The sequence below is a fragment of the Petaurus breviceps genome, unplaced genomic scaffold, assembly GCF_028583685.1.
Source record: "Petaurus breviceps papuanus isolate PSGF00001 unplaced genomic scaffold, PetGlider_PUasm1.0 37, whole genome shotgun sequence".
NCBI classification, from domain to species: domain Eukaryota; kingdom Metazoa; phylum Chordata; class Mammalia; order Diprotodontia; family Petauridae; genus Petaurus; species Petaurus breviceps.
The window spans coordinates 89,837,428-89,863,697 of NW_027186296.1; the positions used below are offsets into that span (position 1 = coordinate 89,837,428).

Genomic DNA, 26,270 nt, shown 5'->3' on the forward strand with positions numbered 1-26,270 from the left:
CTGTCCACTGGTGAAGGGCAGTGCTGTTGTTGCAGGGGTCTGGAGACTGTCCTGCAGACAGAGTGAATACTGTCCACTGGTGAAGGGCAGTGCTGTTGTTACAGGGGTCTGGGAACCTTTCTGTTGGTTCAGAAGCCCTGAAGAAGGATTTTCTTGTTGTATGTTTACAGAAATCCTGGGAGAGGGTTTTGCTAATGTTTTCAGGGGTTCTAGGACTGTCCTACAGACAGAGGATGAATTAATGAAGGGACTGGCAATGTATCTTGTGGCCTTGCTAAGCCTTTTCTCCCCAGGAACTAAGATTGCTGAGAACTTGCCTCCTGTCAAGATGAAGAAAAGACCTCCATTTGGGTATTAAGTGCTGTGCTTAAACTTGATGTAACTCTGGGGTAGATTCAATTGTGATCCAGGGGTGGGGAACTTTTGACCTTTTTGTGTTCTATGGTTGAGCAAATGAATGTACTTTACTTATGTTTGGAAACTATCTCCATTTGAGAAGAGGGACTTTGTGGTGGACTAAATGAAGGTATAGCCTAGGGGTGGAGTAGTATTTAGAACAGGGACTTTGTAATTGATTGAATGATTAGAAGGTCCTGGGGTGGGGTAGTGCTTGGAGATTATTTAATCACAGCTTAGTAAATGCTGTATTTTGAATGATGTCATGTTTTGACCTTCTCTGTTCTTACTTTGTCACTGAATAAAATGGAGAGCACCTATGCTGGTATTTTGAACCTTGGGAAGTTGCCTTTCCTTGGTGTTACAGTACAGGAGGGCAACTGGGGTTAAGTGACTTGCCCAAAGTCATATGTCTAGTTTTTGTGTTAAGTGTTTGAGGCCACATTTGAACTCAGGTCCTCCTGACTCCAGGCTGGTGTTCTACTCACTGCGCCACCAGCTGCTTCTAGAAAAATATTCTTAATTAAAAAATTTAATGCTAAAGATTATCAAGAATTTTGAACTAAATGGCAGCTAATACAGTTAAACAATTTTATTAGAGGTGATATACAAATAACTAAGCAGTTTATCTTGGAAGAAATTTATCTGGAAATACTCTGCATAGACAAAATTAAGCAAATTGAAAAAGTAAATCGGTTCCTGGAAATAGGCTGGAGGGTAATTCTCCTTTCTACTTCATTCTTATTTTTAGATTGAAGAAACTATTTTTAACTAAGTTATATCAAACTTTATTACAAAGTAAAAACATTAGTCTAAACATTTATTGAATACCTGTTATACACATGGTCAGTCCTATGCTGGGTATTGTGTGAAATATAAAAGGGGCCAGAACCTAGCCATAAAGGAACTTAAAATACAGTAAAAGGGATAAGTATGAATAATAAAAACAAATAACCATGTAAGACAATTTGCTATAAATCTCAATTGCAGTAGATGATAAATACAACCAAAATCCTAGGGGAATCAGATGAAGGAATCATTTCTTGCTTTTTGGAGGGCAATTGGAGTTAAGTGACTTGCCCAAGGTCACACGGCTAGTTTTTGTGTTAAAGTGTCTGAGCCATATTTGAACTCAGGTCCTCCTGACTTGAGGGCCGGTGCTCTATTCACTGCGCCACCTAGCGGCCCCAGGGATCATTTCTTATTAAAATTATCATGGAAAGTTTCACAGAGCAGGTGACAACAGTCAAAAAAAAAAAATGAACTGGATTTACACAGTAGAAATGAAGGTAAGTAGGGCATTCTAAATGAATGAAACAGCATCAGCAAAGCAAAAGTCCATGACCTGCAGGAGGAGGGGGTGAATAGTTCTAGTTTAGCTATGGATTATATGTATTACGAAATTATAGGAAATAAGGCTAGAAAAGGGGTGTGGGTCAGAATATCAGTGGGCCTTGAATGGTAGAACTTTACCCTACAGAACAGCAATTCTCAAAGTTTGGTCCATGAAGCTCTTTTGGGGGTCTGTGAGGTCAAAACTACTTTCATGATATTACTAAGATGTTATCTGCCTATTAAAAAAATACTCCTCAATTTTCCAACTATAATACCTGGGTAAGGTCATATTTTCTTCACACATTTCAACCAAATCATTCACAACAGATTAATGCAGAAATAGTTATGAGAATCCAGCTGTCAAGACATTAAAATGATTTGCAAAAATATGTAAAACAATGCCATTCTCACTAAAGTGTTGTTCTGAGAAAGTTATTTTTCATAAAAATGGGTTTGTTATTGCTATTTTTAAATGAATAAATACTGTAAAAATTTGTCAGTTTTAATTTCTAATATGATAAATATCTAGAAATATAATCCATATAAATAAAAGCTCTTTAGGATCTTGAATAATTTTTAAGTATAAAAAGATCCTGAAACCAAAAAGTTTGAGAAATGCTGCTGTAGAAAGTAAGGAACCAAAAGCAGGAGAGTACACACAAAATGGATCTATAAACGCACTAATTTGGATACTCCGTCCAACAACAAAGATTATAACCTATTCATGCCTGCTTGTATCTCCCATAAATTTGCCACAAGGGATGCACCCAATATTGCAGACCCTCACTTTCTCCTAACATCATGAGGACACTGACTGAACACTTGGGCTAAGAAATCTTCTACCTTGCCAGATGACAAGTACATCCATTTTCCTGGTCACATTTTTTACTCCTGTGTTCCTGTTTCTCATTAGTTAGTTACATACTACAGTTTGCTCATATGCATCATGAACCTCTCCAATGCCCTCAGTGTGATATTCATTTTCAGTTCTTCAGAGTTTCTTGAGTTCCATGTCTCACAGTCATACAATATCAGTAGAATGTTGGTATTAAAAAGATGGGCCTTTGTTTCTGGGAAAAGTTACAAGGGAATAATATAACAAAATCTAAAATGTAGGCAGGTTAATCTTGTGAGGACGTAAAGAATTCATTGAAGGAAGAAACTGGAGGAAGACCAGTGGGAGGATATCCCAATTTGGCCTGTGGGAAACTTAATAATCTTCTCTCTTTCCCCATTCCTACTTGATGGATCCCTGGTACCCCTTTTTTCCCTTGGAAGTTCCGTTTATACTTATTTTTGTAGCTATTCCTCTCACTGTCCTGAACTCTATTCCAATTCACTTTCTCAAAGTAAAAAGGGAGACATACAGTATATACTTTCTACTCTAGAAATGGACATTTTCTTACTGTTTAACTTCATTCAGTCATTTTTCTACAAGAATATTAAAGCCCCTGAGTTACTTCTATACTACAATATTTCAGGTATACATATATCATTTCATTGGTGTGGATATCCATCAATACAGATCACAACTTATTTTGTCTTTGAGAGTTGCTATGGTCAAAAAGTAATGAACCTCTCCAAAATTGGGTAGGCTAGTTCTTTGATAAAAGTCATACATCATTAATCACCTTTCAGGCTTTGAAACTTGTATTCTATTGTCTTGGGCCTTTGAAAACCCAGGGCTATCTCCGATAAGTAAATTATTTTAAACAGTGTTAAGACAGAAATTTCTCAAGTTACAAGGGGAAACAACTCATTTTCCTAACTAATGAATTTGCACATAATTAAAACAGCGCCGTTCTTTGGATGGGTGTTGGTTTTTTTTTTTTTTTTTTGCTTTTTGGAAGGGGGAAGATAGGGCAATTGAGGTTAAGTGACTTGCCCAAGGTCACATGGCTAGTTTTTCGTGTTAAGTGTCTGAGGCAGGATTTGAACTCAGGTGGGTGCTCTATTTACTGTGCCACCTAGCCACCCCTGGGTGCTGCTTTTTAAAGACTTCAGCTTCAGGAGTTGGATTTCTTGGATTAGATCTCAGCTAATAAAATGAAAGAGCTAAAAAAAAAATTCCAATTGTCTTGATATTTTTTCTATGAATAAATATGTGACATTTTTCTAAGAAAAACTTTGATAAAGTTATAAAAATACAAGATCGTTGATAAATTTGTATGACTCAGCACTATATCATCTACTTACCAGGTCTTCAATGCTAAAGTACTTTTACATTTAAAATTTCTTTCTGATAATTGGCCAAATGAATTTTAGGGTAAGTTAATACTTACTTCTTTATAGTATGCTCCTGCTGCAGATATTTATCTTGTACACATTTTTCAAACATAACTAAAGCACGTTCACCCTTTTTCATTCCATTGGGTACTCTATGTTCATTTGAAAGTTCTGCAGATAAGAGCTCTGATTCTATTTCTTCCAATAAATCTTCCTGTGCTGAAACATTTTGTATTCTTGAAATAAGTTTCTTGGTGCAGTCTGTATCATATGGACTTTGTGAACAAGTCTTTTCACTGGAAGTTTCTGTAAACTTAGACGACCTTAATTCTTGCAATATTTCTGTAAGTGTTTGTTCTGTTCCATTTGTCTCTGATACTTGCTCTGCAAAATTACCACCAGGAAAATGAGTTATTCTCTGAGATTTTTCTTCATATGTGTCTGCTTTGTCATAAGAATTCCCAACTCCACTATTATTTGGTGAATAATCCTTTTGTGCTTCAACTGGATCACCTTCAGGAAGCATAACTGAAGTCATCTCTTCTTCTGATGGAAGCAGTTTAGAATCTTTGCCTAAGCTGCTCTCTTCATCTCCAGAAAAACAGCTTGTGGTGTCTTTTGTTGCAGTTGTACAGCCAGTGGTTTTATCTGATGAAATGGAAGATGTATTCTCTACCTCGGACAAGTTAACTGGCACCAATTCACTCTGCATTTCTTATGATCTTCTGATTTTGTTAAAAATCTAAAAGGGAAAAAAAAATCAAAATATCATACACTAACCCATGGATAAATGAAGTCTTTATTAACAGCTAAGTGCTGGGGATACAAATAGAAAAGTTGGACAGGACCTGCTCTTGAGGAGCTCACATTCTAATACAGGTGACAACATACATGGAAGGTTTCAGTTGCAAGTCAGATGGAAGGTCCCCTGGTCCTTAGGGTGCAGGAGCAAAGCAGATTCTCTTTAATGTCATAAACATCATGTAATATAAAAAAGATAAGACATACTATAAATTGTACTACACATACGCCCCTTCCCCCTGAACTCATGTGTGAAGTAAAAGAGTACCAGGTATCTCATGAAAGGGTGCCTAACCCACAAGGACTACTGAAAGAATGACCTCTTGCTGCCTTCCACCTGTGCTTTTGGGGATCACAGGACTAAAGCTAAAAGAGCCCTTTGAAGACCCTGGTCTAAATCCATTTCACAGATTAGTAATCTGAGACCCAGAGTTAAGCTACCTGCCAAAAGTCACAAAGGTAGTGAGTGTCAGAATCTGAATCCTGGTTCTCTAACTCCTGAGTCAGTGCACTTCCCACTGAACCTTTTCCAACCAGGGAAGTAATACTAACAGCAACTCGGACAATGACAATGGATTTATTGTTAATTTCCATTTTTCCTGCCATGTTTATTCTTAGTCCCCTAATGGTGGTCTGTAGAGACAAAGTAAGCAGTTGAGAGGTAGAGCTAGAAAAATGATGATTACATCCTTCAATTCTAAGGAGACAAAAAGACCATCTTAAGGGTCTGTAAGAAAAGAATGGAGGAATAATGTTTTAAGATAGAAATAGTATACTCCCTAATCAGGAAACGTAGAATGGCACTTTTTCTGCAATTTAGTTTTAAGAGTTGCCTAAGATTAAATGACTTTAGAACATGGTCGGCGTGTTAGAGCTGGGATTTGAACCCAGACCTTCTTAACTCCAAGGCCAGCTAGGTCCCTATCTGCTACACCTTTCAGGTGCTGAGGATACAAAGACATAAATCAAACAGTCCTTGCCTCTGGGAGCTACATTCTGTTGGGCAGAATATATGTGGATTATAAGCACAATCAAGTAAAATTGAGGAAGGAGAGAGAACTAGCAACTGGAGAGGTAAATGATGGTTTCACAGAGATGGCTGACACTGAATAGAGTCTGAAGGGAGACTAGGATTCTAAGAACTGAAAAAGAGGAAGAGAACTGAAGAAAACTCTCCTTCTGAATAGGGAGTGGCATGGTATTATTTCATTTATGAGGTGAAATTGCAGAAGACTCAAAAAATAAAATGTATCCTTAAATGCACAGAATTTTGGAATTATAAAAAAACTCAGTGATCATATAGTCCAATCCAAATATAAAAAAGATATATCACTACAACATACCTAATGAATGTTATATATAGCCTCTGCTTCTCCACCTTCAACTGTCACCAAATCCAGAGGCAATACACTACCCTCAAAGTCAGCTCAATTTTAAGCCTCTCTAGACATCAACTCTAACTTGTCTCTTTGCAATTTGCACATACAACTTTTGATTTTTCTCCTGAAACCAAATTGAACATATCTAATCCCTTTCCCACACAATAGCCTTTCAATTACTTAAAAGATAGCTCCTCAAGTCAATGAACCTCAATCTTCTTTCTCTAAGATAACAGTATGCCTTCAACTGATCCTCATACTACACAGGGAAAAGGCATTTTACTATTCTGCCTATTTTCTTCTGAACACTTTTCATTTTACTAATGTTCTTGTTAAACTCTTATCCCCAGAACATAACCCAACATTTCAGATATTATCTGAGCTGATCAAAGTAGAGTAGAAGTATCACCTCATTGCTGGAAGCTTTGCTTCTCAAAGATGCTCATGACAAAGTGCTAAACTATGTCTCTACCATTTGAAACTTCTTGTGTTTATTTTTAAAACCCAATTGTAAGGCTTTACACTATTGAATTTTATCTTACTGGATGGATCCAGCTTGATATTCTAACCTGTCAAGATTTTTTGGTTCCTGAGTGCATCTGGGCAGGGGTGTCAAGACTGCCTCGTAGCCTACAAAACTCCTTAGTATGGTAGAAATCAGATTAAAATGTAAGTGGGAAATATTTAACAAAACAAATAAAAATACAACATGAAAATGTTCATTTGTATTTAAATCAGTATGCAGCTCACAGAGATGTTTTAGAGTCTGAAGCATCACTAATCTAATGTTAGCTACCCTTCCTAAAGGTCTGTCATTTTTATAAGTAAGCCATCTTAGTTTTTATCCAAGTCGCCAATAAAATGGTAAATAACAATACAGGGTCAAAAACAGATTCCTAGGATATTCCACCTTACATCCCTTTTGAAACTGATGCAGTGAAGTGGAATTATTAAAACCTGCCTTTGTGAGAAGATAAAAGAGTAGAGGTAGTGGCAATAGGTTAAGAAATGGGAATGGATATCTTGAATTGTGAAGGAGGACTGAAAAGATCATTGAGCTGAGAAGTGTAGCTTCATTTACAATTATTTGTATTTAAATGTATACATTTACAATGTATAGTTGTTTAACTGAAATTTTTGTTCCAATTTTTTTCATAATAATAAAAAGTTTTGAAGAAACTTAAGGATGAGAATGAAATTATTAAATCTGCGTAACTGTTAAAAAAAAAACCACTACCACAACAAATACTATCTAGGTTAAAAAAAAGAAATTAATTAATCACCTGCTAGAGTACTTTTGTGGCTGGTCCTTCATTCTTGAAGAGGACCAAGACTTCAGCAAGGTGACTTGCAAATGAACTGGATTTAAGTGAGGGAAGGCTGGCAGTCCAAATTCACCAGCCTCACTCTCTTCCAGAGCCATCTGAAGGGGCGGCCAGGTGGCTCAGCGAGTAAGAGCACAGGCTCCAGTGTTGGGATCGACCTGGAGATCGAATCCCGGGCTCAGACACTCAACTCAGCACCACACCCAGAAATAACTGGCCGTGTAACCTTGAGCAAGTTACTTAACCCTAATTGCTTAAAAAAAAAAAAATCAGTATATAGGGCGGCCAGGTAGCACAGCGAGTAAGAGCACCGGCTCCAGTGTTGAGAAGACCTGGAGATCGAATCCCGGGCTCAGACACTTAGCACCTACCCAGAAACACCTGGCCATGTAACCTTGAGCAAGTTACTTAACCCCGATTGCTTTAAAAAAAAAAAAAAAAAAAAAAGAACTAAGAGCCATCTGAGTCCAGTGCAAGATACAGATCAGAACAACTAGAGATGGCCCAGGATGCAATGGGAGATCTTGGCTTTTTTACATTAAGTTTTCCTCAGGTCTCAGGTTTGACTGAGGCAATGCCGATTCAGAGATTAAAGATAGGTAAGAAATAAGGCAAAGAATAGCCTCTTTTACATACTTAAAAAAAAAAAATCAACCCAGGAGGAAAAGACCCTCAGGGTTTCTGGCCAAAACAGAGAAACAACTGTTATTTACAGTCACTTAGAGCCACCCGCCCAAACAAAGAACAAAGTGAGGCTAAGGCTGGGACCTATTGTTCGACAATCAATGAAAGCCAGAGTGATTTGGGTTTAAAGGCACAGTCCATGCCCACAAGATATCTAGAGAGGTTTCAGAGATCAAAATGTCTTTTCCTTTTGGCATAGCACTCACAGGTAAGGCAGCTAGGACTAGCACAGATGATAGAAAGAAAGGCCAAAAAAACATCCCTTGTCCTCAGGGAGCTCACAATCTAATGGGGGATACAACATACAAACAGCTATGTACAAATAAGATATATATATATATACATATATATAAAGGAGGAAGTGAAAGTAATTTTGGAGGGAAATCACTGAATTAAGGGGTAATGGAAAGGTTTCTTGCAGAAGGTAGGATTTTGGCCGACATTGGAAAGAAGTCGGGGAAAGCAGGGGGAAGAGACAAGGAGAAAAAGCATTCTGGGCAGGAGGAAATAATCAATGAAAATTCATAGAATAAGTGGGGGGAGGGGATAGGATGGAGAGAAATACAGTTAGTCTTTCACAATATGACTACTACAGAAACGTTTTGTGTAACTACACATGTAGTTGAATTGCTTGTCTTCCCAGTGGGGGTGGGTGAGGAGACAAGAAGGAAAAGAATCTGGAAATCAAAGTTTTCAAAACAAATGTTAAAAAAAAATTGGTTTTTTTTACATGCCACCGGAAAATAAGATATACAAGCACTGGGGTACAGAAATACATCTTGCCCTACCAGAAAGTTAGCGGGGCATGGGGGAGGATATGAGAGTAGACTGGGGGAAGGTATTCAGTAGGCTCAATATCTTGGGGTGGGGGTAGGGAAAAGAAGTGGAGAAAATTTGTAACTCAAAATCTTGTGGAAATGAATGTTGAAAACTGAAAATAAATAAAAGACAGGGCAGCTAGGTAGCAAAGTGAATACAGCACCGGCCCTGGAGTCAGGAGAACCTGAGTTCAAATCCGACCTCAGACACTTGACACACTTACTAGCCATGTGACTTTGGGCAAGTCACTTAACCCCAATTGCCCTCCAAAAAGCAAAAAAAAAAGAAAAGAGGCACTATCAAAGTATTGTAGAGCCCGTGGAGGGGGAATATAAGAGGGAGGACCAGGATAAATAGGGTTTTAAAAGCCAAAGAGATGTTTTATATTTGATCTGAAGTTTACAGAGAGCAACTGGTGTTTACTGGAAAGGTGATCAGACTTGAACTTTAGGAAAGTTTCTGAATGGTCAGACTTGAACTTTAGGAAAACCCATTTTAGCCTCTGAGTGGAGGAGGGACTAGAGTGAGGCCATTGCAACTGTCTAGGTGTGAGGTAGGTAATGAGGGAGGTGTACCAGGGTGGTGGCAGCATCAGGGGAAAATGGGGATGTTTATAAGAAGTTGAGGAGACAGAATAGACAGTACTTGGCAACACACTGGTGGATATAGGGTGAGAGTTAAAAGTTGAGGATGACACTTAGCCTGCAAGTCTGGGTGACTGTCAAGATGGCGATGCCCTCAATAGTACTATGGAAGGTAGGGAGAGAAAAGGGTTTTGGGGAAAAAAATAATGAGTTCTGTCTTAGGTTGAGTTTAAGATGTCTAAGGAAGATCCAATTCAAGATGTCTAACAGGCAACTGGAAATGTGAAACTGGAGATGGAGTCGGACAAATAGATTTTAGAATCATATAAACAGAGAGGATAACTGAATTCAATGGACCTGCTGAGATCACCAAAAGACATGGTATAAAAGAAGGGGAGAAAGGGAACAGGACAGAGCCTTAGAGGTTACTTTTAAATGGTGTAGATGAGCAGTCGGGCAGGAGAAGAACCAGGAGGCAGCAGTGCTACAAAATCCTAGAGAAAAGAGGGTATCAGAGAGAAAAGGTAATCAAAGGTCATAGAGAGTTTGAAAAGCTGAGGACTGAGAAAAGATTGTTATATTTGTCAATAAAAAGTTATTGATAACTTTGGAGACTGCAGTTTGAGTTGACTGATGAGGTCTGAAGCCAGAGGGGGGAGATACAGGTATGTAGGAACAAGGAAGCTCCTAGCAGAAAGGGAGAGATTGAAGATTACGGAGAAAATGGTGGGATGGAATATAACCACTTATATAAGAAGAGGGGGTTAGCCTTGGCAAGGAGAAGGGTCACCTTCACCTGAGACAGGTGAAGGAGGAAATTGTGGGGAAGGAATTTGAGTGATGTGAGATGAAAAGCAAGAAACAAAAGGGAGTTCTTGGCAAAGGGTCTCAATTTTTTTTCAGGGGACAAGAAAAGTAAACAATGGAAAGTCTGAAAAGGAATGAAAATTTTGAAAGGTCACTGTGATACATTGGATAGCGAAGTGATTACAGAGGTGTAAGAAAATTACCTTGCCTGAGTAAGACACTCAGTTGAGATTATGTAACATAAATGTGTAGTGGACCCAGTCAGCATGGTTATGTGATTTCCTCCTGCCTCTTTCAGCAACAGGTGAATAGGAGTGAACATAATAGATGGTGGAATAATCCAAGGCTGGGGAAAGATCAGTGTTAGGGCAAGGGGGCAAGAGACTTGAGTGCAGAAGCTAGAGCAGAGCTAAAGTGGATCATGGGGTGTAGCAGCAAGCACCCCAGTGTCCCCAAGGTGCCTGCTCACACAGGTTCTTGGATCTGCTTTGTTAAAGGAAAGCAACTCAAAATGGGTTAACAAGCTTACTTTAATCAGTCAGACATATATCGTTTACCTTGTTCAGGTGAAAAGGTCAGCACCCTGAACCTCAAAGTATACAGGCAGAATTATCAAGACAGAAACATCAAGTAGACAGATTTCCAAATTGTCCAACCATTACATCCATACCCAGTCAACATCTGGGTTTCCACATTCTGGGTTTTTCAAAGCCGGGGGACTCTCAACAACGGCTTCCCAGAATTCAGATCAAATCACAGAACACTTCTCAAAGTGAGTCCCAAAACAAAGCTACACATCAGTGCTTATATAGCCTTCTCCTGGCTCAGAGAATGTAACAACCTTTTTGACCCACTGGCCAATCAAAAAGTATCTTCTGAAAAACAAGCCTCCCTCCCCAGGCTTCTGGTGCACTTTAGCCTAGGGGCAGGGAAGATCTTTAAAATTTACATTCGCATTACATGGGGTCAAGGTGAAGAAGGTAGGAGAGTATAGTGAGTACATGGATGATGGCCTGAGAAAGAACTGAGGGGGAAGGGATTGGGGGGTGTAATGTAATACCAAGCAAAGGCAACTTCCCAGGTTCGAAATACCAGCATAGGTGCTCTCTATTTTATTCAGTAACAAACCCAGAACAGAGAAGATCAAAACATGACATCATTCAAAATACAGTATTTACTAAGTATGATTAAATAATCTCCAAGTACTACCCCACCCCAGGACCTTCCAATCATTCAATCAATTACAAAGTCTCTGTTCTAAATACTTCTCCACCCCTAGGCTATACCTTAATTAAGTCCACCACAAAGCCCCTCTTCTCAAATGGAGATTAGTTTCCAAACATAAGTAAAATACATTCATTTGCTCAACCATAGAACACAAAAAGGTCAAAAGTTCCCCACCCCTGGATCACAATTGAATCTACCCCAGAGTTACATCAAGTTTAAACACAGCACTTAATACCCAAATGGAGGTCTTTTCTTCATCTTGACACGAGGCAAGTTCTCAGCAATCTTAGTTCCTGGAGAGACAAGGCTTAGCAAGGCCATAAGATACATTGCCAGTCCCTTCATGAATTTATCCTCTGTCTGTAGAACAGCCCTAGAACCCCTGAACACATTAGCAAAGCCCTCTCCCAGGATTTCTGTAAACATACAACAAGAAAATCCTTCTTCAGGGCTTCTGAACCAACAGAAAGGTTCCCAGACCCCTGCAACAACAGTACTGTCCCTCACCAGTGGACAGTATTCACTCTGTCTGCAGGACAGTCTCCAGACCCCTGCAACAACAGTACTGTCCCTCACCAGTGGACAGTATTCACTCTCTGTCTGCAGGACAGTCGCAGGCCTTCTTAGCGAACAGCCAGGTTCCAGGACTTCTTCAACAAAAGGACAGTCTTTCACCAGTGGACAAATCTGGCAAAATAACATCAAAACAGACAGACAAAGTACCAGCAAAACAGCCATATCTCCTCAGTCCTTGGCAGCTCAGGGAGGCAGGTCTCAAAAGTCCAGGGCAATTCAAAGCGGCCACCAGCAATTCTCTTAGTCTCTCCACGAAGTGCTGCTACCAAAAAAAGATCTTCCGCCTCTCTCTCGTGTCTCTCCAAATCTGTATCACCAGCTCCTCCCACTTCAGGACTTTCTTTTCACATCAACAAGCCCATCCCACAGGTGGGATTAACAAACTCTGGGTTTTAATACAATCAATTTGAAAACCAAGCCAATACAGGGGAATCTTTAATTGCCATTACTATCACAGGGGGTCACAGTGAATTTATAAGAACAAGGTTAAGGTTGCAAGGCAGAGTGAAACTACAGACTATGATCAGATAAAGGAATTTCAGAGTTCATGAACATGGAAGTGGAACCTGGTGGGTGTTGGCAAGATAAAGGGTATGACCATCTCTGTGTATAGCTGAGGTAGGTCATGGGCAGTAATGAATAGGCTTTAGGAACTGGGGAAGTTAGGATGTCTGAGAGACTTATCAATAAGTGTGCTGAAGAACCCTAGAATGAGGTCAAGAGTTAGGGAGAGATAAGCACTTAACTCCTTGAGAAAGGAAGGAAAGTATACTGAAGGTGGGTAAATAATAGCTACAAGAATGTGGGTGAAATATCAATTGAATTAATCTCAAAAGAGAAGTTATTAAATGATGGAAGTAGAAGAAGAGTCTAGAAGCAGCAATAGAGAGCAAAGAATTCTCCTTCAACAACTGGGGGTGTGAGAAGGGTTATAATTGGAAGTGTGTAAACAATACCAAAAAGAGTACCTAGGAAAGTTGTGTCATCACAGGGAAGTCTCAGTGGGTACACAATGGAAGGAGAAAAGATTTAAGATGAAAGCAAGTTTGTTATTTATGGAGCATGTATTCCAGCAACCACAATGGAAGGGGTGGGTTAAGACTTGAGTGGGATGTTGGGTTCAGGTTGATGGGGATAGAAGCATGCAGTGGGGGATGAAGGATGGGATTTGTATAATGACAGCCCTGGTGCAGAATCATTGGTATGAGGAAGATATGATGGTATAATAGTTGAGGAATGAATTCAGGTTTTTAAAAATCATTTTATTTATATATATATATATATATATATATGTATCTCATATTATTTATATTATCATCATCCCCAGGGGGCCAGGCCAATATTAGAGGGTTATTGATCAGACTGGGTCTTCTCAGGATATGGAGGTTCCAGGCAATGACTCACCAAACACTTGAGTTGACCCTCAAGGTAGAACTCTACCTTTTCTCTTAGGGAGTCAAACAGCAGCTTTGCTTCAGAAAAGCAAGGGTGGGGAGACTAGGGATGAGAAGAGTAGACAACTCCTGCGGAGTTGTATTTGGCCAGGGGGCAGGCTACTCTTTGAACCGATTCTCTACCTAAATATACTATCTACAATCTACATCTCCTCTCTTTTCCATAAAGACAGCAGAAGACTTTAGTCAGTCAATAAGCATTTACTACGTGTGCCAAGTACTGCTGAAAGCTGGGGATACAAAGAAAGGTTACTGCCCTCAAGAGGTTCACATTCTAACAAAGGAGAAAACACAGATAACTTATGTCCATAAAAGATATATATAATGTAAAGGAAAACACCAGGGGAGGGAAGGGGAAAAGGACTGACAAAAGCCTCCTACAGAACATGGGATTTGAGCAGAGTTCTGAAGGAAGCTTTATCAAATCCTTTGCTAAAAAGTAACCTTTATCAACCCATTCCTCTGATCTACAAGTTTAGTGACTGTCAAAAAAAAAAAAATACATAATGTTAGGTTGGCATAACCTATTTACTGATGAGGCCACGATGGTTCTTTATAATCATTACTTTCTTTTCCCCCTAGGGATGAGGTTCAAGGGTCATATATGACAGATGGAATTAGCCACTTCCAGAAATCTTCAATTCTAAAAAATGATTTTTTCATATATTACTGAAGAGATAGGACAAAAGGAAATTTTATATAGTTTGGTTTAGTTATGACACTCTGAGCTGCCACTGGGAGATTTAATTCCCATTAATTGTAGTAATAAACTACCCTGAACCAGTGAAGAAATAGAATTAAATGTGATATTAGACTGTTTTGTACAGTCTTTTTCTATATATCTGTATAGCTGTATCAGGTATGCCTTACAGTCATGGTAACAGATGAATGTTTAAAAAGTATGAAATAATTATACTTGAAATATATTACGGGAGCAACTAAGTGGCACAGTGAATAGAGCACGGGCCTTGGAGTCAGGAGGACCTGAGTTCAAATCCAGCCTCAGACATTTAACACAAAAACTAGCTGTGACCTTGGGCAAGTCACTTAACCCCAACTGCCCTACCTGCCCCCCTCCAAAAACCAAAAAACAAAATAAAAGAAATATATTAGGAAGAGCTCCATCACTATCCATATGCCCTTGAGTAAAGTCACTTATCTTTCTGCCTTTAATTTCCTCCTCTGTAAAAGAAGGGGGTGAAATTAGATTTCTAAGATTCTTATAGATCTAACAGGGCAGTTAGGTGCTGCAGAGGATAAAGCACCTGCCCTTGGAGTCAGGAGAACCTGAGTTCAAATTGTTCCTCAGACATATCCTAGTTGTATGATACTGAGTACGCTTAACCCTGTTTGCCTCAGTTTCTTATTTGTAAAATGAGCTAGAAAAGGAATGGCAAACCACTCCAGGATCTTGGTCACGAAAACTCCAAATGGGGTTCATGGAGAGTTGGACATGACTGAAACCACTGGACACAGGTCTAACATTCTGTGAGTCTGAACATAGAATCCTTAAAGAAATTCTTCACTGAATCTTTTTGTAATCCATCCAAGAACAAAAATGAGTAAAAATGACCCACATATGCTAGAATATTGTCAGTAACACCCCCCAAAGACATTTTATAGGTACTGATATAATTTGTCTTCCATGATGTCATCATGGAATATGGGACAGATGTTCAACTTCCCTAATTTGCTATAAACAACTTGTTATTTACCATTCATGAATTTACCGCAACTAAGTTCTCCTATTATGATTTTGTAGCTTTTTTTCAAACTGGAAATTTTGGATCCTGATTTAGTCTTCTAATATACCAGCTATCCTCCCCAGCTTTATGCAACTTGTAAAGTTGATAAGAATGTATACTCACTTGTATGTAAACTTGATAAGAATGCCATCTACTCCATCCAAGTCACTGATTAAAAAGTACATGAACAAGGGGCAGCTAGATGGCTGAGTGAATACAGACAGCACTGGGCCTGGAGCCAGGAAGATCTGAGTTCAAATCAGGTCTCAGACAATAGCTGTGTGACCCTGGGCAAGTCACTTAACCTGTCTGCCTTAATGCACTGGAGAAGGAAATGACAAACCACTCCAGTATGTTTGCCTAGAAAACCCAATGGACAGTACTGTCCACGACACAACTAAATGACTGAACAACAACAGAAACAAGGACAGCTCTTTGGAGACATGTATGCAATCCATTCACTGCTCTTTGAGCCCTGTTATTCAGGAAAATCTGAATCTATCTATCTTATCCATAGGTTCATGAAGGTCTATGAAGGCCCTGTCAGAAATCCATGTATATTACAGTCATGATATATTGCCTTCATCTAGCTAATCTACCCAAAAAGAAACTGAGGTTAATCTGGAATGTAAACTCACAAGTCACCTTTTCTTTCTTCCCCACTGACTTAAAGGTCAGTCTTCAGTTATCTTATATACTTCTATAGCTTCAATAATCACTTTTATGCATATAATTCACAAATCTCTTTAAAACCTTAATTTCTCTCCTGAATTCTATCCATGTATCTCCCTTTAATCATATACCTGTTATTTCATTAAATCAAAGTATCACAGATTTGGAGCTGAAAGGGAACTACAGAGGCCCCTATTTTACAGATAAGGAGATTGAGGCCCAGGGAAGTACTATGACTTGCTCAAGGTTACACAGATACAGTCAAAGGTAGAATTTGAACTCAGAGTCTCTGACCTCACAGGACGTTACTATTACTTCTATACAATAGTATCTCTTATCTATTAATAATCAACTGGCTGGGGGAGGCTAAGTGGCGCATATAGTAAAGCACTGGCCCCAGAGTCAGGAGGACCTGGGTTCGGATTTGACCTCAGACACTTCTTTCTTTCTCTCTCTCTCTCTCTCTCTCTCACACACACACACACACACACACACACACACACACACACACAAGCTGTATGTAACCTTGGGAAAGTTACTTAACCCCTATTGCCCTTCAAAAATAAAAAAAGGCAAAAAAAAAAAAGAATTATATATTCACCAATGTAGTTATACAACATAAGGCTAAAAGTGTCTTTTGGGGCAGCTAAGTGGCGCAGTGAGAGCACTGGCCTCGGAGTGGGGAGGACCCTAGACTGGTTCCAGCCTCAGATACTTAACATCCACACACAAAAAACAATAACTGGCCATGTAACCTTGAGCAAGTTACTTAACCCCAACTGCTTTAAAAAAAAAATAATAATCAACTGGCTGCTTGCTGCAGAAGTCTCTTTATCCTTCGCTTCAAAATTGAAACAGTAATCCCAAATACCATATTTCTTGAAAATGTCCAGCTTTTATTTGATTCATTTAGTCCCCAGGGAAGAGCACTTTTTATACACTGATTCCAGGTAAGATGTCCAGAACTTGATTTTGTTCCTTGAACCCCTTTCAAAATAATAAAAACAATAAAATGTGTTGTGAATTTCCAGGGTAATTTAACATACTATTCACAATATTCTTTACAATTATTTACTACTTAAGAAGCCACTAAAGAATTTTTAGTTTATTAAATGCCTTGGATCATCAAGGGGTTCATGAACTAACCACTAAATGGGAAACTAGATGCCTCCATATCCTCACTCCCAGGTCCCCATTTCTTTTCAATTTACCTTCTATTCTAAGGTCACCTGTGAGCCTTCTAATCACCAAATCTCAAAGCTTTTTCTCAATTTGTTTCTTCCTTGACCTCCCTCAAGGTATTTCACAATGCTGACCAACCCTAGACACTCTTCTCTCCAGGTTTTCGGTATTCAAATGAAATAGTGTATACAAAGTGCTTTGCAAACTTTAAAGATAGATAAATGTTAGTTAATATGGCAACACACTCTTGGGTATTTTGCCTAGGTGGGTTCTTCTTTCTACCCCCTTATAAACAGAATGTATTCAAAGCACTGCCCTCAGTTCACTTCCAACCTCTGGATTGGAATCTACTCCCTAATATTTCAAAGACAACTGTAGTCACCTCCAAGCAACTAATTCCCAATCTAGTTCCAAACTCTCTTCAGAGTTGCTGAACTGCATTTCCAAATGCCTAAAAGCCCTTTGGAAGTCAAAGATATATCTAAAAAGTAACTTATCCCAAACCAAACTCATTATCTCTCCCCTAAAACCCTTCCAATTTCCTAATTTATACTCCCTATCATATGATTTAAACTACAGTGTAACTCCCTCCCTCCCTTTCATTCAATATTTAATCAGTTCCCCAATCCTATTTCTAGCCTTTGTGACCTCACCTAGACTACTTTCAAGAGCCTAACTAGCATTCTTGACTCAAGTCTCTCCTTTCTTTAATCCACCCTCTATACCCAGTTGTCAACAGATTTTCTCAAAATGTAGTTGACCATGCTGCTCCTATTATTACTCAATAAAATTCACTGGTGCCGTACTTCTTCTAGGATCAAATATAAACTCATGTTTGGCACTTAAAGCTTTTCACAACTTGTTACATCTCACACTCTCCACACTCCAATCATCCTGGCCTACTGAGTCTTTAACAAAGAACATTATCTGACATCTCTATGCCTCTGTACTACAGTTGTTCCCCATCCCTTTACTTCTACTTCTTGAAATCCATGATTTTCTTCAAGATTCTGCTCGAGTCATTCTCTTGGCCTACCCTCCACCCCCAAGTTTATCTTGTATAAGTTTTGTGCTGTGTATATATCTATAGATCCATATATTAGCAGTCTGTCTCCTTTCACACCTATAGAAGGCAAGCTCCTTGAGGGCAAGAATTACCTCACTTCAGATTTGGATCGTAGCACCTAACAAAACAGTAAGTTCTAACAAATGCTTGATTGGTTCTACTTCCACAAATCTATGACATCCTTCTCTTTCCATTACCACTATCATCACCCTATTTTTGACTCTACCTGTCTCTTAGAAGAATCAATCCATGTCACCTTTCCTAATTCTTTAAATCTTTTCCATTCTGATTTATCCTATATATCCCTGTCAGATTAATTTTTCTAACGCATAGATCTGATCACATCACTCCACTGTCCAATGGTTTTTCTATTACTTACTGAGTAAAAGTTCAAACACCTTAGCCTGGAATCTAATTCTCTCCACAACCTGGCTACAGCATACCTTTTCCATTTTTTTCATATTACTCTTTGGCACATAATACCACACTGCAGTCAAAATGGACCAATGTCCACAAACACCACACTCTTTTTCATTTCCATGCTTTTACTACTGATTTTCCCCTTTTCTAGAATGTGCTCTCCCCTCAATGCATATTGAAATTCTATCTAGCTCAAATGCTACCTACCTGGCTCCATGAAGTTTTTCCTAATCTCTCTCCCTCATCAGGCTGAGGTAATGGTATCTCCTTTCTTAAATTCTTATAGTACTATATCTCTTTCCAGCAATTACTATATTCTATTTGTACTATATAATTATGTATTCCTTATCTTCCCTAATAGATTCTAAACTCAAGATGAGGAACCCAATCTTATAGCTCCCTCAAAGAAGAGCACAGAGTTTTGAACACAGTAGGTATTAAACAAATGTTTGAATTAAAATTCTTTGAAATGAACATGAACTGTAATTAGTGGGGGAGGGACAAGAATTAAAGGGATAAGATAAAAGGAACATAGTGCACTTAGAATTCCTTAGGAAGATACACATAATCTTGTAATACCATTATTTTCCATTTCAGTATGTTTTATGACACAGTACTACAGGACCAATTCACACTTCAAAATTATTTCAATGGAGTGAGAAGTGGTTTCGCTCTTACTGGAGCTCATCAGCTGTAGGTAACTGGTCACTGAAGTTTATCTGTTTATTCAAATTTTCTTAAAATATAGTAATTGTTTCGTAGTGATTCGCTTTTCCCCCCAGGAACTTCACCTAAGACCTAAAGAGATCTCACTTCTAACAAACTGTTTTCTATAAAAGAGTCAAACAAGTGAAAAAGTATTTCTTTAATAAGTTTTTTTTCCCTCTGTTAACTGAACTATTCTAAATAAGAATACTGATCTTAAGGAAATACAAACAAAAAATAAAGCACATTCTAATCTAGGAACTGATAATGTTGAACATTATCACAAGAAATTAATACCCCATTATAGAAACCAGAAATTTCCAATATAAGCCCCCAAAAAGTCTGGCATTGTATGTTATATCACTATTCTTTAAACTAACCGCACATTGCTAGCCAATAAACACTAAAATGTTATCCAAATACTATGTAGGATTATATTTAGAAAGTTACAGTATTTTATTCATAAATACAGTCTGATTTACCTTTTTCAGAAACTACATTATAAATGAATGATTGTGTAAAGTCAACATAAAATTTGTCTTTTGCAAGGAAAACCTTAGACCATTCTCCAAATGGAGACAACTTCCTCCAGCTCTCCTAGAAGGATAAGGCAGAAAGGTTGATATAATTCTTGCTCCTCACCTATTATTCCAGCAATCTCCAAATGCTTCTCCTTTTAAAACCCAGAGCATGGCCTTATACTATCTCCTCCCCCAACCTGGTCACCACCCTTCTACCATACTCCACTGTTTACCATCAGCCTTGGTGACAAACATTGATGTTAATAACTTCTACTATTACAGTTTTTATAGTTACTTCATCTCTACTCTACTTTACCTAAATACAAGCAACCATACCACATCACTAAGAGCCACCCCACCTCCAAGATATGAAATACTGGAGACTGCCCACTCTGACCAAATCCTTACCATTCTTCCATCTCTCCCACTGCCTCACTTGTGTAGAATTTGTTCATCAATCTCAGTGTGACCTCCAGTCCTCTTTGGCCTCTGCTTATTCTCTCAGTCTATTAGCTTGTTTCTGATTTCAGTCTTCTGCCTACCCTCTTGCTAATACCCTAGAACTGCTCATCCCTCTATACCCATATCTCAACAAATCTTGCTCCTAGATAAATCTCACTTTCCTATTCCAGGCTGGAGGAAAAAAAAAAAACCTCTCAAATTGTCTCTATCACTATTTGATGCCTGCTGCTAAAAAGCACTTAGAGTCCAATGAGGATAATAATTTTTGTCCATCTTTAGTCAGGGCTCTCTATACTCCCAATGGTGGCAATTCTTCCTCAAGCAAGCCCCTTCACTTTCTACAAGTGACCACCTAATTAATAAGACAGCTCATTAAACACTGAGTTCCCTTAACTGCCCTCCTATCTCCTTCAAAATAAAAATGTTTTTGAAGGAAAGCTTGAAATCCAGTAATATAAAGGATTGTAATAGCTTGCAATCTAGTATCAGGGAGATAAAGTATACAAAAATGCCCTCATCCTTTTTTTTTTTTTATCTCTCCCCTCCTCCCCCAACAATTCAAATCGCATTGTGTATTTTCCATACTTTCTTCTCTACTAGCTCCTTCTGGCTACAAAATGTACTCAGGTCTTCTACACTGTAAAAACAAAACAATATAACTTCCTACCCCAAGTTACAAACATCCTTTTCCCTTAATAGACAAACTCCTCAAAAACATAAGTCTACATTCATTGTCCCTACATAACACAGCTCATTTACCCCTAATACTCTTGAAATCTCTTTTGGCCCTCACTACTCTGCTGATATTTTGTTAGTCATCAAATTTAAATAACTCAAACAGTAAATACAACAGCTTTGCTTTTTCTTTTTTCTTTTACTCTCATGCTTTGACTACTATTACTGCTGGTAAGGTTGTTATTCTCTCTTCCCTTGACTTCTGTAATTTATCATTCTCTTCATTCTCTTTTTAAATCTATGGAAACTTCTCCCTCCTTTACTAGCTTTCTTTGGTCCTCTTAGCTCATAAATATTGATGATCCAGGGATCCTCCCTATACTTCTTATTTTTTCTTCCGTCATACCCATAATTTCATAGATGTAGGGAGATCCTAGTAAATAACTATCATAAACAATGCAGATCAGTGATTGTTCTAAAACTAGTCTTAGAAAGTCAACTGGGCAACTGGAAGTTAAGTGACTTGCCCAAGGTCAAGTTTTGTAAGAGACAGAATCTGAATCCAGTTTTCCCAAGAACAGCTTTCTATTCACTGTTACACTGCCTCTTAAAGTTAACATTTCTCAAAATTAACTCATTTTGTTCCCAACCCTGCTCCTCTTCCTAAATTCCCTATTTTTATTAATAGGGCAGTCCTCTTCCAGTTTGGCTTTAAACCTTCCTCAGTGCTTTCCTAACCTTCTCAAGCTTCTTAATCCAATTGAGTTAACTCAAGTGATTTTCTAGTTGCTTTTCAGTTGTTTCAGTCCTGTCCAACACTTCACATTCTCATTTGGGGTTTTCTTGGCAAAGATCCTAGAACGGTTTGCCATTTCCTTCTCCAGTTCATTTTACAGGTGGGGAAACTGAAGCAAACAGGGTTATAAGTGACTTGCCCAGGTTCACATATCTAAGAAGTAAAATGTTTGAGGCCAGATTTTAACTCAGAGTTCCACTATCCACTTCACCACTTAGCTATCTGGGCACTGCCTTTACAATTTCAGTCTTTATCCTCACTGCTACCACCTTAATTCTGGTCCTAATTAACCTCTCTCCTGGACTGTTAAAATTGATGTATCTACTTTCTCTCTTCTTTTCAAGCCACTCCAAACCAAGCTGCCAGATTGTTCATCCTGAAGCATTTCGATGAGTAGTTTTTTCAGTTTTGTCTGACTTATGACTCCATTTGGGGTTTCTGTGGCACAGATACTGGAGTGGTATGCCATTTCCTCCTCCAGTTCATTTTAGAGAGGAGCAACAGAGGTGAACAGGGTTAAGTGACTTGCCTAGGATCATATAGCTAGTGTCTGAGGCCACATTTGAACTCATGAAGAGGAATCTTCCTGACTCCAGGCCTGGCACTTTATCCACTATGCTACCTAGTTACCACCTGAAGCTTAACTCTTGATTATGTGATGACATTATACCTTATTCAAAAAATGTCAAAAGTCACCCAAAACTTATGATAATTCAGTTTTCATAAGATTTTTAGATCAGGCCTAGGGGTTCTTAACTTGGGATCCATTCCATCCCAACCCCAAAAAGAGGATCTGTGGATAGCAGATTTGAGGGAGTCTGTGAATTTGGATGGGGAAAAAAAATCTTTATTTTCACTCGCCTCTAAGTGAAGCATTTCCTTCAATTACATAAAACTAGAGAACAAACAAGACCTACTCTCTTAAGTGTATTTTTCAACTCCGTGTTTCAGAATCCCTAGTTCTGCATTTACAATCACCAAATTCAATTCAGGAGTCTTAAAACAAAGAAAAACAACAAAAATTCTGACATGCCTCAATCTTGGAACTTACAAAAAGTTTCTCAGGTCCTCTGCATGATTTCCTGATACTGAAGCTTTTTAATTGATGTTTAAATTTTGCTGGGGTGGCTAGGTGGTGCAGTGAATAGAGCACCAGCCCTGGCATCAGGAGGACCTGAGTTCAAATCCCGCCTGACACTTGACACACTTACTTTGGGCAAGTCACTTAACCCCAACTGCCCTCCAAAAGGGAAAAAAATTTAAAAATAAATAAATTTTGCTTAAATCTTCATACTATATACATAGAAACCCAATATTGTAACATGAGTGAATAGGGAAAAGTTCTAAACAAGTAGATATTAAATATCAGCTAAGGAGTGGGCATTATGCTAAACATTTTGTGAAAGATTCCTTTTTATAGGAGAGGGAAGAATACTATTAGTGGTCAATCAACCCACAATATAACAAACTAAATTTTAAGAAATGCATTTTCACAGTTTGTGAATTATTCGGACACTTTCTCCCCCCTCTTGTTAGCAAGTGATAAAATGTGTTGGCAAAGGTCAATTTACAAAGAGTAGGTCTCATGGTCAGGAAGATATGGGTTCGAGTCCTTCTGTCAAGACCCTAAACAAGTCATTTAATTTCTCAGGCTCCCAAGCAACTCTAAGACTGGGGTATATACTGTTATGTATCCCTGTGGAAGTTTGGTCAAGTTTATGGGCCTTTTCTTAGAATAATCTCTGAGATGACAGACTATTTGGAATTTGCATTCCTGATAGCATTGTTTCTAGAAAGTGTACAGGTTGTAAACAAGCAAGGGAAACATACACATTCAAAATATATCTTTCTAGGGCATCCTTAAACAGATGGTACACCTTATTTACTAATACTTAGGTCTGCTACTACTGTAGTCTTCAGGGGCTCAAAGGAGAGATGGCTTATCTAGACTAGGGTGGGGGAATCTGGGGCCTCCAGACATGGAGGACCTAGACGGCCATGAAGGAATACAAACTTCACGGAACAAATCCTTTTGTTAAGTCAGTCTAGACTCTAGACTGATGTAGGGAGAGTAACTTATTCTGTATTCCCATAAATTGTATCCTCATTGGTTTTATTAGCATCCCTCCCCCATTATTCTTATTCATGCATTTTTCTCATTCCTCTAATAATGAACCATACACTCCTTGGGGGGCTGGGACTAACCTACTCAAATTTAACTAATACACTGCATGATAAATAATAGGCACTTACTACCTACATATATGTATGTAGATGTATCACTGTCTCCCAAAATGTGGATAACTAATAAAGTAAAATGTAGTTAGTCTACTAACATGTTTATGTGGAATTCAAGAAATCAGGCTTTGGTTCATTATTATTTTATTTTCTGAACTTTATGCTACAAACATGTAAGTTAAAATGGAACTAGACACAAAGATCAAGGTAGATCCTGTCCCCAATCAACCCCCCTTCCCCCCCCAACAAAACAAGGAAAAAGGTGGGGGAAGGAAGGAAAAATGCCTCAGGCTAAGGATGTTCACTGTAATAAACTGACCTTAGGTCAATTAGAAAACATTTGTACATTAGTAGAAATTCTTCCAGGGAAAACAGGTATTTCTGAACATTCACACCAAGTTGCTTTACCTTACCTCAGAATCACTTAAAAAGTGCTAGAGTACAGTATGTAACACTTCACGTTTCGAGAAATATAACTGTAGCTGTTTAATATTTTATTCTAGAATATCATCACTTATTCTCATATTCATTTTTTAAAAGTTCATTTTATCACTTTTAAACTGCGATTACATTCTATCTTATTTCATAGTTATGTGCATATACTTTTCTCCCTTACCAAACCGAAAACTTGAGGGAGACCATGTTTTATGCATCTTCATATGTCTCTTATCGATCCTTAACACTGTTTCTTCCAACAGTAGGTACCCAGTAAGTTTGTTACATGAGTGCTCGACTGTTAGCAAACATTCAATAGATTTTGACAAGTCAAAGACTGCAGAGGTATTCTTTTTTTTCCTTCAATTTTATTTTATTAAATTTGTTTATCTACTTTTAGTTTATGACATTCAGTTTCACATTCCCTTGAGTTCCAAATTTTCTCCCCCTCCCTCTCCTTCCCCCCATGCAGGCATTAAGCATTAGGTTATAAAGAAGAATTATAACCAACGAAGTGAACAACAAGAAGGAACAAAACTAAACACAAAAGAGAGAGCAAGTAAGTTTGCTTCAATCCTGCAGAGGTAGGTTAAAAAGGTTTTTTAAACCACTACAGCCATTCTCCTCATGATTCATCAACAAAAAAAATTCAGAAATGCCAAGTGGGATTGTAGGCCTGCCTACTGATGGTATAAAATTGACTAATACTTAAAAGTTTTCCCAAGGTCCAACTGTAGTCATCATTGTTTAGAGGTGGCATTTTTAAAATGATGCTATCAAGAGAATTAAATTTCACAATTACCTGGTTTATGGAATTCAACTCAATTTTCACTTTCCTGCAGCCTCCCACATTCAATTTAATCCATGTGACTATACCCAGAAAAATAAATCATGGCAAACTGCTATTCCTAATGTTTAGTGTTTTACAATCACTGTTACTGTTTTTGCAAATACAAAAGCAAAGTCACGAAAAGTAGTTCAAAAGAGCAGATTATACACATCCCACACTACAAGGCAGTACTGCTGCACCATTCAGTCTCAAAGTTTTCTGAACTTTAATTTCCCCCAAAGAAAAACAGACTGAAGATATTAAGCAAGACATATCCAGGTACTCTGCACCACACGTGACATACTCGCTTACAACGAGACAGCAGAATCTCATAAAACCAAATGCTCTCCTACTGACTAATGAGTTAACAACTACCTGAATGGCTACCAAACACTGCTTAGAGAAAAAAGGCTCACTTGCTTCCTGTATGCTGCCGGGGAGATATCCACCCAATGTGAATCTGGGGGGAAAAAACTGGGCCGAATTCGAAGGGCCGTTTACACGCGAACAGAAAACTACTATGCCAACCAATAAACTGGACATAAAACAATAATGCCAAACACTCTATTCCCTGCTCAATCAAATCGATGCAGAGGAACAGGCCTGGAATAGGACTGCATTTACTGAAGTATTTAAGGCTACCCCTTTTTTTTCCTGTCCTACCTCAGTTTATCGTTGTCTTACTCATGGAATAGTCACGAGCTCACTAAATCTCTGGGCCGCCCTCGGATTCCGAAAAGCACTAGAGACCAGAAAGCTAGAGGAGCCCCCTTTGTCCCTTACAACCCGACGCCGCCACAACAAAAAGACGCCGCCACAAGAGTCAAAACGACCACACAACACGGAAAAACAGTTTGGGGAACAAACGCGGCTTTCGGGCATCGCGACGCCAGCTCTTCCCCCCCCCCCCC

The 26,270-nt window shown here is 38.5% G+C and overlaps 1 protein-coding gene across 1 annotated transcript in view; it reads right to left on the reverse strand.

The window, feature by feature from the left end:
* Positions 1 to 26,270, reverse strand: part of CCDC186 (coiled-coil domain containing 186) — a 69,027-nt gene that overhangs the window by 42,070 nt on the left and 687 nt on the right. Inside the window, exon 2 of the mRNA XM_069099021.1 lies at positions 4,014 to 4,699. Within this exon, the coding sequence (XP_068955122.1) occupies positions 4,014 to 4,669 (656 nt within the window). The 5' untranslated portion in view covers positions 4,670 to 4,699. The remainder of the gene's footprint in view (positions 1 to 4,013; positions 4,700 to 26,270) is intronic.